We start from the raw sequence: 17431 nt of genomic DNA, 5'->3' as shown, positions 1-17431 counted from the left end.
CGACATGTCATTTCCTAAAAATAATTAACATTGGAGAAATTTTATCCTAAACCCCATGACGTCATCACTGATGAGTCAAAGCAACAACCGCACAACGCATGAAGATGAGTCAACTGTCTTGTATATCCTATCAGCAACATGACGTCATCGACCATTAAATATTTCAACCGGCATTCCGGATGTTAATTTCCGGAATACGAACTAACTATTAGATTGCGATTTTTATCAAAGCATTGTTAAATACATGTTTTATAATATGTGGAATTTTTATGGGAAGTTTAATAAAAAAAATCTGACATTCTTTTGGTGTATTTTCAGCCATTAATTATTTACTATCCAAGAGCTGGGGTGTATAAATCACATACCAGTAAAGTGCAGCTAACCGAAGAATTTAATTGAAAATTTATGAGGCTATAACAAATTATCATAACATTGGATTTCGTTAATTTTTCGGAAATATTTGCAAACTGCTGAAATGGTATAAAAATGTCATTAATTGATTATCGTGTGCCTGTTATGCCTAAAATATATCAAGAATGTTACATTCAAAAGAGATTCCAATAAACAAAACGATCTCGTACTTTGTGAGATCACGCCTAAATCGTCCAAAGCATTTGTAATTCTGATAGCTATAGATATTTTCTCTTAGCTAGATCGGTTGAGCGTAAGACTAGTAAGCTAGAGGTCCCGGGTTCGATCCATAGCGGCGGCAATGATTTAAATTTAATTAATCCTGTGCTCTGTTACACATAAAAACAAAACCTTTTGGGGATTGATGACTAGCGACACCAACAGTCAAGGTCATATGAGGACAGGACTAGGAGACACCAACAGTCAAGGTCATATGGGGACAGGACTAGGAGACTCCAAAAACCAGGGTCATATGAGGACGGGTGTCAAAGAGATATCAACAGCAGGGGTCATATGAGGAAGGGTGCATGTGTCAAATGAGGACGTGTGTCAAGGAGACACCAACTGAGAAACAAAACCCAGACAAAAAGAGCAGACGAGGAAAAGAGCAGACAGAGCAGAAATGAAAAACATAAGAATTATAGAAAATGCCTGGGGCCAACTTACAGCAACCCCTACTCTCGATAACCTCTGAGCAGTAGACATCGGACTAACCACGCCCTCACAAGCGCGAGATATTGTGCCTCGTGTACCCAATCTGTCTGGCATCTTTACGTGACAGTTTGCGCAAAAGTGACGTCATAATTGAAACTTTATAATATCCTTAAATTGTCTATCCAACCCATAACCCGCAAATTGGAGCAAAGGGGTGATTCAGTGCTTCTTAACAGAAAACTTGGAAACAAAAAAAAAGTTTCTTTTTTGTGCAATTTAAACATAATTTTACACAACAGCGATACGAAACTCTAAATTACCCGTATATGTTCTCAAGGTCTAGTATTACAACTTAGCCTGGAATGAGATTTGTTACGGATTTCCAGCCCTTGTCGGGAATATATCGATTTCAAACATATACAGTTAATTATTACATAATTCTCTATTGCAAGGGACAGTGAGTACGAAAGGGGTTTGTGTACTCATTTTTGAGTTATAATACATACAAATCTGGATACAAGGAGTTCCATTTCAATTCAATATTTTCGGTTGCTATAGCAACAGTTTGGTACATTTATAAATCATTCCCATTTGTGTGTTTATGAACACATGAAAAATATTACAGAAATTTGATATGGACAAACCGCTCTGTATCATAAAATTTCAATAATCATATCTAAGAATCTCGCCCCTTAAGCTTTTCGTTCCACCCCCTCCCCAGATCCACCGACTGAATAGGCCTAAATCAGATACACTGCACCCAACATTCTTCCCGTGTGGATACTAATTACAACTACAACCTGCAGAAGGGGTGTGTAGCCTCCTTCCCCTTTGGTTCTCCCCCCTCCCCCTCCCCTCTCTACGATTCACTCTCCATAACTATTTCCAAAATCCCCATATCATACCGATTAGTGCTCTGCAGATGGTTTCCGTCAATCATAAATAACTTCACGGATAGCGTTGATAATACAAAATGGAATTTCCCCCTCCCCCTTCCATTTGCTCCTGTTTCCCGAATTTATGATTAACGGCAGAGGAGCTTCTTGTGTTGTACGAACATCACTTCCTAAACCAGTCTTGGCCCAATTCTGCCTGTTATACATTGTGGCTGTGATATTATAGAAAGTTTTAACATTTTTTTTTTTATTTTTAAACTCCGAACAATAACAGACGAGATCTCATCGCCCGATGAATACCGATGCCGTGTTCATGATCTACATCTGGGGGGAGTTTTTTGGGCATACGTACTAAGAGGAGCCCATCTTGTTCTGGTCAAAGAATTCTAAGCCTGCTATCGTGTGATTTTGCTATATCAGCACATGCACGAGGGTCTAGATAGAATTCCTTTCAAAATTATCGTACATGAATCAAGAAAATCCACACCGTTTCAAACTCTTTGAAAATTATAAGCGTGCGTATGTTTTCTTAAAATTTGTTGTTGCTTGTTTACGATAGCCGAGAACTATATTGAAGTTTGTGGATGCTTGAAATCGTTTCTCCTCTCCCAGTATATCTACTAGATTTCTAAGGAAAGCATGGTAAGAGTCATAGAATCTGTTTCTCCAACTACCAACCTTAGTTTTCTTTCGAAAAATATAGAAAAGAGTCATAGAATATGTTTCTTTCAGTAGAGTTGCTAGATTTTTTGATTTTTGATTTTATTTTATTTTTTTGTGAAAAAGTATAGAAAAATATCATGGAAGATTTTTCTTCCAGTACACTCACTAGATTTCTTATTAAAGCGTAGATAAGAGTCACAGAATTTGTTTCTCACACTATAATCGTTAGTTTTCTTACGAAAAGTTTTGATAAGAGATATACAATTTGTTTCTCTTGATAGAGCCGCTAGATTTTTTGTGAAAAAGTATAGGAAAGAGTCAAGAGTCACATAATCTATTTCTCCCAATGCAGTCGCTAGAATTCTTATGAATGACTTTAACAAAGAGTCACAGAGGATGGAACGCCATTTTGACGCGTCATACGGTAGTATGAACGCAGTGGTCAACATCCACATGCCCCATAGGTTACGTCCATAAAGGATGTGTCCGTTGCTAATTTGCCTTCATACTACCGTATTTGCCATCATAATGACGTCAAATCCTCGTGTTTACCTCTCACGTACTGCCGAAACAAAATCCAAGTGGGTCGTTATTGTGGTAGCTACTGTAGATGTGGTTTCTGTGTAAAATAGTTCCCGCGCAAGTCGGAATCAATAATCAGTATGTTTAGAAAACACAGAGTAAACACGGCACGCTCTAATTTGATACCTGTCAAAGTTTTAATATTATTTATCTTAAAAGTCATCACAACAAATTCCCTCATCGACACGCTTTCTGGTAGTAAGGCGGTCGAATATTCTAAAGCGCCGCCGCCATGTTTCGATGGCGGACAAGAAATTAAAAATGTTTTGAACACAAAGATTTGCGTATTCAAGTTGTCGTGTAGCTGAACATGATTTACCTTGAATATATAACGATATTATATCATCGTGTATGTGACGAAGCATTCTCGCTTAAGTATGAAGAATATGAAGAAGTTGCCCGGTGCTATATTTTTTAAATATCATATCAATCCGCCGGTCCGCTGATCAATTACATTGCGTATAAGGCGATTTATAAGCAAGAAGGTTTAATTATTCTAAAGAATGCTAACTTGTATAATGAATACATTATAAACACAACACACGTCATGACATGATGTTTCTGTATGACAAAGCTATACATATTTTGCAAATGGCGCTAACGGACCTTCTTATTAACGAAAACTTGTCGATGGATACAAATGATGGGTGCAAAAATAGACAATATATTTAGTAAAACATTCTACTTTTGATACTTACCAATCCGAAACAGTTACTTATGGCGGCGATGGAGGTAAACGGCTCACGACTATATCCTACATAATGACAGTTCCTCTTCCGGTTTACATGATTTCGCTGTCCATTTTTTGTCCAAACTTCTGCTTCGTACCCAGTCGAAAGAAGCTTATCATTTAATTTGAGATCAAAATGAAATTCCTTTCCAAACGCTGATAACTTATAGAATATTCTTTTCAGAGGTTCTTTTTTCAAAGACCCCACGTTTACATCAACACTTCGTCGCTTGCGGTGTTGCGGCGTTTTGTGTTTCACATTGTAGCTTAGAAACTTCCCAGTCTCATCGACAAGCACAGGAATGACCATTTCGTATTTTCCGAGTTTGTTTAAAAGACGGTCTGAAATATAAAACATGACATTCTATTTGCGCTTAATTTTCTGCGATATTGAAAATAAGATCGATTTTTCCACTATTCATCTAAATAATCATTAAACTGGTTCAAAAGTCATTTTCTTTATTTACATCAATATCTATAGGAAAAATTAAGGAAAACAGAAAAAATGCGTGACGAATTGACGAAACGAAATGGAATAAACAGGAATCAGCACTTTATAAATTATATAAACAGTTTATTTTGACATCGGAGTTCTTTTTTCGGACATATCAGAGATATTTTCACAAGGTCAAACAGTCGAGGAAGGTTGCGGTCAAAATTGCCTCAAAGAAACAGGCGCTAACCTCACAGCATCTCAAAACATACGGACGCTGCAGGGAGGCGTGAATGGAGGGAGAAAAATAAACATATCTTACCTGTTTTGCCTTGGGAAGTCTCTCCAACGGCCTCGACCGCGTTATTATCCTGAGCAATGGCGGCAGTAAGGGCTTCAGCAACAAGACTCACAAATAGACACCTCAAAAAGAACATACTAAATCATCTCCCGGAACCCCCCGGACGCGTACCATAAAGACATATAGAGCACCTAGTTTGTTTGACGTCATCAAGATACCAGCAGCCTCAGCAGTTTCCCCTCGCCCCATACATAAACACATCCACGACGTCTCATGTCTATAATTCAAAATGTCGTCAGCTGTCCATTTTGATCTTCTTGTAGTTCGTTAAGTAATAAAATTCATCTTTTTCTTTTCACTTCGAGCGGCGTAGCTTTTACGCGTTTTATGAACGTATAACACCGATGCGGCCTTGACAGGGTTCGTTGGTTCGAATCACCATCAGTGTATAAACAATGTTTCCGCAAATCAGCACCAGAAGGCAAATAAATAAATGTAGATCTGGTTTACCTCTGGCTTTATATACAAACACTGAGAATACCGCATATAATCACATAATCAACGTCGGGATATTCCACTGAATGAACTTTGAAATATGAGGAAGTGCGTACATGCAAGGGCAGTACAATCTTCACAGAAAGGCACTAGGAGTTACAATTGTTGAAAAGGATCCAAGTAGGTTCCTCGTGTTCCCATTTATCTTGTTAACTGGCGATTTCACAGCACGGGCAAATCTCTGTAATATAGAAACCACAACCAATTTTATGTGCGATATTCAAACCACCAGCTTGCGTTTATTTATTTATTTTTTATTCTATTTTTTTTTCACGCTGGCATCCAAACCTCCATTTCTGTTCCAAGTGATGGGTATTGATGCTGTTCTGTCAGAGAATATATCACTAATCAGGTGAGACGAGTCTACACCATGGCACGTGCAATTTAACCTTTTTATGTGTTCTATTTCATATTTGTTGTGGTTAGCAACAAAGAGTATTGTAATATCATCGGAGGCAAAGAATAATAAGTCATAAATCATTCTATACATATATATATATGTAAAATGTATATTGCCTTGAAAATTTAACAAACCTTATTGTTTACACTGTTTGAATTACTTCTTTGCCCCATATATATATATATATACATCAAACATATACTTTATATATATTTGTACATCAGTTTAGGAACTATCATCAAACAAATATTTTGTTTTAAAGAAAATATCAATATTAATTTATAGAAAATGCAAAACAATTTTTAAATATGGAAATAAAAGAAAATAATTAAATATACAAACTTTATGAAGAACAATCAATAAATCCCAAAAGTATATCCATCACGTCCAATTCTTGAAAACGAAAGCCAGAATCAATGCTAAAGTGCACACACAAACGTCTATATTGAATCGCCGAGTCAAATAACTGAGTAAGGTCAATCTAGGATCCTACCAATAATATATAGAGTGAGAGAGTCGACCTTGTCAATCTTATATAGCGCGTGGACTATAACGTATGGCCAGACAACGTATCGTGAACAGAGCGTAACCGAGACTAATTGTTTCGATAATACTGGCCCTTTACCTCTCTCGCCAAACACGCTACAAGCTGATCAGAAATGGCCGGTAAAAGTGTGGAAAAAATTTACCCTACAGCCTTACGGACGGCATACAGTGATATCTAGAGAGGTGTGTGTAGTCTAATGTCCTATTCGTAATGATGCCCTGTCGTATCTATGCTCCTATTGTGTAAAGATTTGGGAAAATCACCGGTAAGGAAAGCAAATGTGTTTTAAGTAAAATCAACAGCGGACTAGAACGACTTAAAATTGTTGTAATCGCTTTAAAGAAGATGTAGACTATAACTTAAAGGGCTGGGTAAGCACATCGTTCCCGGTAGAAATGGGCATTTAGAACTTAGCCTCGAGGTCGGGTGGAGTTATGACGACGATTTTTCTCCAAGCATCGCTTTCATGGTCCCGCAAACAACGTAAATAATTACACGGTACAGAAACGTGGCCAATTTTTCACTTCCAGTAAAATTGCTGCCGTTCCACTGTGATTCGAGCCGACTATTGTTATGTCTGAGTTTGAGGTGACCGGGTTGTTTTTACCTATGATAAACGTGTATCAGAAAAGCATATGTGGGGAAATCACTAGAATTGAAACTCTCTCATGGGGAATATCTGTATTGTAGATCACACGACTAACCCGTAAGTTAGAAACAGCATGAGGGTCACCTTGAGAAAACATTCATCTCTTATCGAAGACATCATGATAGAGAGACAACACTTCTGAGAGAATCAAGTTTCCTGAAATAGCACGTGTACAGAGTCTATCAAGGAACAAATATAAAACATGTCAGATATCAAATATAAAACATGTCAGATATCAAATATGAAACATGTCAGATATCAAATATAAAACATGTCAGATATCAAATATAAAACATGTCAGATATCAAATATAAAACATGTCAGATATCAAATATAAAACATGTCAGATATCAAATATAAACATTGTCAGATATAAAACATAAAACATGTCAAATATTAAATATAAAACATGTTAGATATCAAATATAAAACATGTCAGATATCAAACATAAAACATGTCAGATATCAAATATAAAACATGTCAGATATCAAATATAAAACATGTCAGATATCAAATATAAAACATGTCAGATATCAAATATAAAAATTGTCAGATATCAAATATAAAACATGTCAGATATCAAATATAAAACATGTCAGATATCAAATATAAAACATGTCAGATATCAAATATAAAACATGTCAGATATCAAATATAAAACATGTCAGATATCAAATATAAAACATGACATATATAAAATATAAAACATGACATATATAAAATATAAAACATGACAGATATCAAATATAAAACATGTCAGATATCAAATATAAAACATGTTAGATATCAAATATAAAATATGTAAAATATCAAATATAAAACATGTAAAATATCAAATATAAAACATGTAGATATCAAATATAAAACATGTCAGATATCAAATATAAAACATGTAAAATATCAAATATAAAACATGTCAGATATCAAATATAAAATATGTCAGATATCAAATATAAAACATGTCAGATATCAAATATAAAACATGTCAGATATCAGATATAAAACATGTCAGATATCAAATATAAAACATGTCAGATATCAGATATAAAACATGCCACATATCAAACATAAAACATGTCAGATATAAAATATAAAACATGTCAGATATAAAATATAAACATATCAGATATCAAATAAAAAAAATGTCAGATATCAAATATAAAATATATCAGATATCAAATATAAAACATGTTAGATATCAAACATAAAACATGTCAGATATCAAATATGAAACATGTTAGATATCAAATATAAAACATGTCAGATATCAAATATAAAACATGTCAGATATCAAATATAAACATATCAGATATCAAATATATAACATGTTAGATATCAAATATAAAATATATCAGATATCAAATATAAAACATGTTAGATATCAAACATAAAACATGTCAGATATCAAATACGAAACATGTCAGATATCAAACATAAAACATATAAGATATCAAACATAAAACATATCAGATATCAAACATAAAACATGACAGCTATCAAACATAAAACATGTCAGATATCAAATATAAACATATAAGATATCAAGTATAAAACATGTCGGATATCAAATATAAAACATGACAGATATCAGATATAAAACATGTCGGATATCAAATATAATAAAAGTAGTAAATAAGATAAACAAATATTACATGGAGTACCCAGAACTACCAAGCATCTTCTGTAATGACAAATTGTGGATAAGTATGGGACAAAGCTCCGGGTTCTTACTCTTTTTTTATATTTTTAATACCCTTGACACGGTTCCGATTGACCGCTTTACTGAGAATATGTGTCCCCGTCCGTAATCACCTTAGTGGTGTCGTGGTCAGATCAAAAGACTGACCGCCCTCAGTAACAATGAGACAGACAAACCGGGCGTAACTATTTATCGCTTTAACACATCACCTTGTCTGTCAATCTATAAATAGTTTACTGGGTTACCAGACGATCGGAGGTCTAGCTGTCCTCATTTCATCTTGAGCTTATAATTTAAAAATATATGATACATATTCATTTTAAAACTTAATGACTCTTGTTTGTTCAGATTAAACCGCATATGGGGGTGGGTAGGGGTCCCAGAACTCGCTTGGTCGGTCGGACAGCTGGCGAATCGAGTCTCAACCGTCTTTGTCGTTTAAGCTTCTTAAATGGCGTTTTCTCGGGACGAATAAGCGAATAAGCACCATACATATTCGTTAATTGGCAAGCTGGTCATTTTGCTTTCTTGTGATGCATGCATACGACGCTTTTCAGCTTTTTACGAGGTGAAAAATGCTAGTTTTCTTTTCACAAAACGGCGTTTAGAACTTCGCCGCAACAAAACGCCTTTAAGAAAGTCGAATAGCGTTTTTTCTTTTTTCTTTTCTTTCTTTTTCTTTTTTGCCCTTCTCTATCCGAAAGGCGCAGTTTTACAGTGCTTTTTCGATCCGATCGAGCGAAAATGTAAGAACCACACACTTATAATTGTTTCTTAATAACGACTGGAATCCACTACATTCAAAATTAGTCAGCACACATTTTGGTTTGCATGCGATAGTTTTAAGAGCAAATATTTTTGTTTAGCAAAGACTGTAATTTTGCAAACGTTATTATCTAACATATATTTACAAGGCGGAGTGCACAAAAAATATCAGTTGTTTATGATATAAAGTGTAAAAGATATATGTATGTATAATTTTTAACGAGTACCAAAATCAGCAGCCATATTTTAAATTGTACCAAAATGATGAATTATACCCAGTACGTAGTTTACCCTGCATTAACGTATGAACGTACCAACCACTTCCTGAAGTGTGAGGAATGTTTCATGGGTCATGTCCAATTTTCTTTCTCCTCATTTTATGTGGGTTTAATTGTACGGCGCACGCCCATAATTGATGCGATGTGTGCCTGGGTGCTGTAGATGCTACGTTCGTATCGAACTCGCCGGATGAAACCGACCAAGGTGAAATGATATTTGTGTAACGAACATGGAGGGCGGGGCCGTATCAAGACCATGCTTGTTTTGTATACAAGGCAGACAAATGAGAACGGACTTTGATTTCCTGAAATGTATCTATTCATCTTTGGTTTAGATAGGTTCCACGTTAACGAAGTGCGGCTTTAAGTTTGTAGACTTTTCTCTTTCAATCTGGTTGGATAATTCGGAAGTATTTGTAGCGATGAGCGGACGAGCCAGTGAAAGTTATAACTTTTACTTTAGAAAACAGGAACATTTTGTACTTTCTTCTAATTAAAAAGAAAAGAAAAAAATTCAATATGGAGCACAATGTCGTTTTTTTTTTTTAATTATATGAAAGTACAAAATGTCCCTGTTTTCTAAAGTAAAAGTTATAACTTTCTGAATCCTCTGAAAATAATATTCTAATGGAGCCAGATTCAGACATAGATTAAGTTCAGAAATTAATGTTTATTAGTAAATGTTATTTATCTACACTAATTGCGAAACAAATTATAACGACTTATATTCATGACTCTTGGTCCGGATGGAAGCGCGCGAGGGGAAAACGGAGTACCCGAGGGAAAACCCACGTGGTCGGGCAAGTGACCCCATTTATACCTTTCACGTCCGATAGGGGAATCGAGCCCCGGCTGCCTAGGTTTTAGACGAGTGCGTTACCACTATGCCAGCCGACCACCCAGCGAGATGTTTAGAAGTAATTTCAACGTTGTATATAGTTTTGTTTTATTTGCCTTTTTAATCATATTAAACATTTTATCCTCTGTTTAGAAGTAACTTTCATCAGCTCGATATACCAATAGAATTAGCAGTCCTTGACACCATGAACCTATCCATGTAAATTGGAAGACAGACCTATCGGGGAATATATTTTGTTATCTTGATACTATTTTGAAGCAAAGCTCAGCGGACGGGAGGAAAACAAACATTTATTCCGGCATAGAAATTTTCTTTTTTATCATATCGCAAACTGTGTAGTGAATTTAAAGTCACGATAACTTAAATAACATTAAAATTGTAAGAACGATCTAGTAGACCAGACATGGTGTCAGGGCCAGAGGAAACTCGGGCTAGTCTCCTGTGTTATTTAAATCAGATGTCATAATGTGTCACTAAAGTTACACCTAAAGTTTGTGAAAATAATTTCAAAAATATCTTTAAAACTTACACAAAAACAAAACGTAGGTATTTGTAGCTATATTCCAGTGTTTATCAGCCCATGAACTGCCAGTGTGGTTTTTAGACGAATTCATCTTGTTTCAATATGATAGCTATTGAGCCTTTTGAGTAACCTCATGAACAAAACACGGGAAGGTCACATGCTATTCATGGCGATTAGAATAAAATGTCTTGCTCAAGGACACAACCACTGGCAGCAAATGATGGCCATTTTTTTCTTTGTTAGTTACTGGTTTACCGCCTACACGACTCCACCCATAGCTAGGATTTATCTCACCGACTATAGTCAGGGTTTAGTAGGCGTGGGAGGGCTACCCCTCTGGAAACCATGGAAACGTATGTTTTATTATAAGCGTAGTTTTAGGAGATGGTCCAGATTTCAGATTTCAGATTTGTATTGATCGCTCAGACACACACGTGTGTGTTACCAGAGGTCAAACATAAAGCGCAAATTTTATACATGGCGAAACAAAACAAATATCATACACTCTTTATATTTTTCGTCATAGCCGTATAATATTCTTTTGGTCCCGGATATGACGCGCCAGGTGGCGTTACTGGTCAAGATGAAGTATGTGATTGGTCAATGTAGCGGTAAATCCAAATTGCAGTTATACAGTTAAAAACGAAACAAAGTTGAGAAGTTGATGTATCTTCTGAAATGACACATTGATAAAATTATATTCCTGATTCAAATGCAGTCTTATTATCACCAAAGATGATTCAAACTGATCTAATTTTGTTATCCGTGCTGAAACGCATTAGTTCGTTAATTTATTTCACCAGCAGTTTTACATTATAACCACCAGCATTAAAACTATGCCGTTTATCTTTTTTAAGATATTTCTTGTTTTCAAGTCTTTGAACAAACTTACTTACATTTGAGAGCACACGAACATAACATAGAGAAACTAAACCTTTCAGTTTTGTCAGATTAGGGTATGTACAATAATAATTTGATATATATAAATTTCTAATTTGGCATACTGATTCATGATTACAGATGAATAAATAATGATACTCATCACCAACACTATTGGAGCACAAAGGACAAATTCGATCATTACGAGGTATACCAGCCCATCGACCCGTTTCTAAGGGCAAATGCAAATTTGATGTACGGAATTTTAAAATATTTTCGTTACAATCAATTTAGTAAAATATCTTCAATTTGATGATGATGATGATGATGATGATGATGATGATGATGATGATGATGTTTGTCTTTTTCTGTGTATATGCTAGATGATGTATGTTTATGTTTATTATGTTTTTAATAAAATATAAATATCTTCAAAAACTAAAAATAAAAAAATAAAAAAATTTCAATTTGTCAAAGATCTACGCTTACCGACCCAGATAGGGATTGGACCACAAATCCGGCTGTTCACTTGCATGACGTTACATTAGTCCGAATGAGACGTCAGGGCCAACTAATTAGGAAATATGACCGTAAATCCGGCTTATTTAATCCCTATTTGTCCATCAGATCGTTATACACAGATTTTCTTTAATGAAAAATTAATCGTCATTTCCTACTTGAGCTAAAAATGCTAATTAGGAATTTTTTATGCATTTTTCAGGAAATGTCATAAGTTTATGATTACTGTATAGGTGATAAAAATAGCCGGAACCAGGAAACAAACCACGTGCTCCTTTAATCTATTTAGTCCGTTCAATGTACCGCGACATCGATGAATTTTTGACATATTTAACATAGACTTAAATTAAAGGTAATCAACTATAAAAGGAATGTAATGTTCAACAGATTAGGGGGGGGGGGGGGGGGGGGGGGGGGGGGACAAAATTTTCAGCCACGTGATTAACTCAGATATTGGTTGACCAAAGACGGTTGTCTGAGTAAATAAACCAAACCATCTGCATGGTCTTGTTAAAAATTTATTTCAGACGGGATGTCTTTAAGCTACACCCCGGAATCCGAATATTGTGATATCATGCTAAAAATGAAAGGAGGGGGTCGGGTGGGGTCGATTCATTTTTCATCTGACGAACCGGATAAAATAGTTCTTCATAATTTAGAATGCATTACATTGTAATGTGGATGAAAATGAATAGAATCAAAATTTGATATGCTACATAAAATAGGATACTTTTGATATATTTTAGAATAAGATTGTGGCTTTGTCTGAAGTAGCCATGGTAACTAATCTGAAACAGAATAATTTCTAACTGCATAATCTAAAATGTAGTATCTAAAATAATACATGTTATAAATACCATGATTGTTCAGAAAAAATAGAATTCAAACTACAAAGCAATACGTTTTCTCTGTGTTTTTCAAAATTTTCACTGGAGTTAGACAAGGCTCTAAAATATTAAATAATATTTTTTGGGGAAATTTTTTTTTTTTAATGATTTTATTTTTACTAAGGGGATAAGATGATGTCTGGTCATTCTCGCTTATTACACTTGGATTAGTCCACTAAGATCGACCATAATTGCTGGCTGCAACATTCCGGACATTTTTATATTAATATAGAATTATTAAAATTCCAGAACTCTGGTTAAAAATAAATTGACCATGACCAGAAGATGACCTGCATCTTACCATTACGTACAACTACTAACATACCAAATTACAGTTGTATATCTGTATTCGTTAAAAATATATATAGGCGGAAACGAAACTATGACGGAATGGCGGGCCCGTAATAAAATCATGGGGAACCTTGTTGGTCCGCGACTGAATGATGTGTGCACGTGCCACTAAGCATGGAACGAATGCACGTTTGTCACGCCCACCTGTTCTTCGTGGGTAATTGTTAAGATAGTATTAAGATGTTAATAGTTACTTATATGTTATTTTGGACATAAATTGTTTTACCATATAATAAAACACTATGGATGATTTTACAATATCTTCATTTGTAACTTGCTTCGGCCATATTGAAATGTGAAAACACCTGTATAGTACATCTATATTTCTTCTAAGAGATTTTATCATTTAAAGAACGAAGAAGAAAAAAGAAAACAAGAGAAAATCAAAAGAAACAAGAAATATCATTAAAAAAAGATAAACGGCATAGTTTAATGCAGGTGTTTATAATATAAAACTGCTGGTGAAATAAAGATAACAAAATGATATCAGTTTGAATCATTTTGGTGATAATACCATGCGCGTAGCCAAGTTATTTTGTATGTGTATGCCGAGAAATGAAATGAGGGTTGGATGAGTACCGTATTATGATATACAGTTAAGTGTTTGGACAATTTAAGTCCGTCATTTAACGATGTCCGAATAGTTACGTTGTCCTGTTTTCTTGAACTAACGACGAGCCTTGTACAGCATTTAGAATGATAATTTGTGTTGACTTTTCCTTATTTTGCACGCGTGGAACACGTTTACATAATGTCCGAATATGTGTTCAATAACCATACGTACATAACCATAGTCCATTGGGCAAAGCAATATCTTTCCTGTGGGAAGGGCTGTAAAAGAAAGAAATCAAGATCAAAATCTTGAGATCAACCTTGTATTTAAGTCGCGTTACCGTTACACGACGTTTTGGGATGATCATTGCGATAATGGGTGATGTTTTCATGACGGTATGTGTAGGTAAAATACATTTATATATAAAAATACAGTTGTAGTTATGAAAGGTCCAGTAAAGACGAATTGAATTTAATATAAATTAATCTTTCAACTGTACCGGTGGTCATAACATAGCACGACATGTGTTCTAGAGTCAAGTTAAAAGTTGGAATTATAACGATTATCATTATACTCATATAGGGGTTGATTGACGAAGATTAATGTCCTTGTTCCGGTTATAGCCGAGCCTAGGACACTCTCTCAGATAGGGGTCAGAGTTCAGAAGCTTAACTACCAGGGAACTGTGTTCATGTGACAACCCAGGCAAGCTAGGAAAACCACACTTTGTCTCGTTTGGAGACGTTAATCCCACTATTTAGCAGCCTTCATATATAAGGCAAAACATTCGTGACAGCGTTGGTGTGCAAACCTAATGATTTAAAAATACATTAATTTACTAATTTCATTGAAGATCAGACAAAGGGTACATATATAATATCAAAATCTGTACATTTGAAAATTAGATTTCTGTGTCTATCTGCGTTCAGAAAGCTGTGTTTCATTATATTCAATAACATTCCTAAGCATACGTATAGTAACGTTCACCTAACGTTTGAAAGCAAACGATTTCCCTAAAAGTATTGATTCATTTCTGCATCTTACCAACTGTCATGTAGTGAGGAAAATTCCAATAGTGAATTTTGTACTATATGCGCATATATAACTCAGGACCTGTTCTTTTGGTTAATGTTTTATAATTAATTTTAAGATTAAAACTAACAAATATGTAAATCAGGCTTTACCCTGGTTTCCGGTTGTAAGTAGTCCTTTATAGGAATGGCACCAAAGGGAGGATGGTGGGCTAGATCAGACCCCAGAAAAAAAAATGTTAAATGTTACTATGCTCAAATTAATTTAAATATGCAAATGAGATATTATCTCCAATTTTCACTATTCGCTCATTCACTACATGTACGTTTAACAATAGATGATATAGGCGCTTATTTTACTTTTCTTAATTGAGAAAGTATCAGATTATTTTTTCTACAAGTTTCATGCAATTTGTGCCGAAATACACACACACATACTTGGGGGAAAAAAGTTTTTCTCGTTGTGTATAATTGTTATAATGGAATGAGTTAAATTATAATTTTATAATGTATTGTGCATATTATCGTGATAACATATCTTATATAAGATAATACATTTTAAGGGATAGGAGATCTAACAATGCTATATAGTTTACATTCAGCACGTATCTGAATATAGCTGTTAGATTGTCTGACATGTGTAAAAAGAGCTTTCAGATACCCATTTTCCTGGTGGAATCAATTGAAATCTACTTTTACCTGAAATGGTTTTGTATGTACGTCTAACTGCAAAAAAGCAAATACGTGTACTTGTGACATATTTAAAAATATAATCTGTTTAGTATAAAAAAGATAATCTGAATTGTATCAAATAAATATGTATTTTAAAAGGGATAAACAGAAGAAAATTAGGAGAATTTAGAAAATAATTTGCTCTATTTTGAAGGTACAATATCAATATAGACTGATTGATCAAGACAAAAGAGGTGGAGGACACCAAACCGGAATCAAGTTAATAATCATTTAGTAGAGTAAAGTTACAAAAAAAATATTATTGAATTATTCTATTTTTTTCTTCTAATTTAAGTTTCCTATGTTTAGGACTTAACGTTTTTGTATCAAAGCTCATTTTAAATTCATCGAAACACATTTAAGTAGAATTTGCTTCAACCTCTCATATATACATATATCTTGCAAATTATGTATATAAAATGCATAAATTTGGCATTGATCTTTTATGTCCTGAATGCTCTAAAATGTTAGCGTAAGCATTTTGCAATTCTGAAAGCACCAGGGAGCTTTTTTTTTTTACATCAGGTGTACCATTTTGACTTGTTTCTGATGCTGATGGTTCCTGCGGGGTGAGCTGAAATGTCTTCCAAAGAAACAGGTCTTCGGGTTTTTCTTTGTCCCACTTTAACCGACCGATTGATTGCGTTCCCTACCACGTAATGACTAGTTATATCAATTAGTGGGTTTGACTAGAACCATCACCTAGGGACAACATTCATAGTTTGTGTATAGATAAGTTCATATGAATAACAGACTTTTTTCTTTCTTTGTTTTGTTTGTTTGATTGTTTTTTTGTTTTTGTTTTTTGGTTTGTGTGTGTGTGTGTGTGTGTGTGTGTGTGTGTGTGTGTGTGTGTGTGTGTGTTTTTGAAAACTGATGTGTACGCAACTTGCGTATTTGCGTATAGGCAGATACGCGCCTGAATGCGACTGCATTTTAATCAGGAATATAATTTTATTAATGTTTCATTTGATAAGATGCATCCACTTATTCAGCTTGCATTCAATCTTAACTAATTTGTTCCGTTTTTAACTGCATATCTGCATTTTGCGTTTACCGCTACATTGACCAATCACATACTTCATCTTGACCAGTAACGCCACCTGTCGCGTCATTTCCGGGGACAAAAGAATATTATACACTTATGCCGAAAAAAGGGGAAAAGTGTGTAGATTTTCACAGTTGCGGGTGGTTAATTTCAATAAATATGAGACTTTTGGAGATACAGTAGTGATTTGGAAACACGGAAATAGCTAACTTTGCCCCAGGGATTAAAGTCTGTCAATTTAAACTACTACGCTGAGTTTAGGATTTGTCCGGGGAAAACTTTTTCTATTTGGAAAAATCTACCTTTTGAGAAGATATTATTGATGACCGAGTTCCATTTGAGATCGTGTTCGATGTAGGGTGTACTTATGGACTAAAGGTCTTAGAATTTTGCCTAGGGGTTTTGTTTCAGTCAGAGAGAACATAATCTTTGCTCAGATGATAGGTCATTTACACATTTTATGTTTCACCACAGAGATTTGACTT

At 34.7% G+C, this 17431-nt stretch overlaps 1 protein-coding gene across 1 annotated transcript in view; it reads right to left on the bottom strand.

The window, feature by feature from the left end:
• Positions 1-6286, bottom strand: part of LOC117326359 (A disintegrin and metalloproteinase with thrombospondin motifs 6-like) — a 28586-nt gene extending 22300 nt beyond the window's left edge. The window contains exons 1-3 of the mRNA XM_033883070.1: positions 5968-6286; positions 4692-5406; positions 3905-4278 (exon numbers count right to left, since the gene is read on the bottom strand). Of these exons, the coding sequence (XP_033738961.1) occupies positions 3905-4278; positions 4692-4806 (489 nt within the window). The 5' untranslated portion in view covers positions 4807-5406; positions 5968-6286. The remainder of the gene's footprint in view (positions 1-3904; positions 4279-4691; positions 5407-5967) is intronic.
• Positions 6287-17431: the final 11145 nt, after the last annotated feature.

This window comes from Pecten maximus, chromosome 4 (assembly GCF_902652985.1).
Source record: "Pecten maximus chromosome 4, xPecMax1.1, whole genome shotgun sequence".
In the NCBI taxonomy this organism is placed as follows: Eukaryota; Metazoa; Mollusca; class Bivalvia; order Pectinida; family Pectinidae; genus Pecten; species Pecten maximus.
The sequence above is the reverse complement of the archived record's forward strand: the minus strand, read 5'-3'. Positions and strand labels throughout refer to the sequence as shown.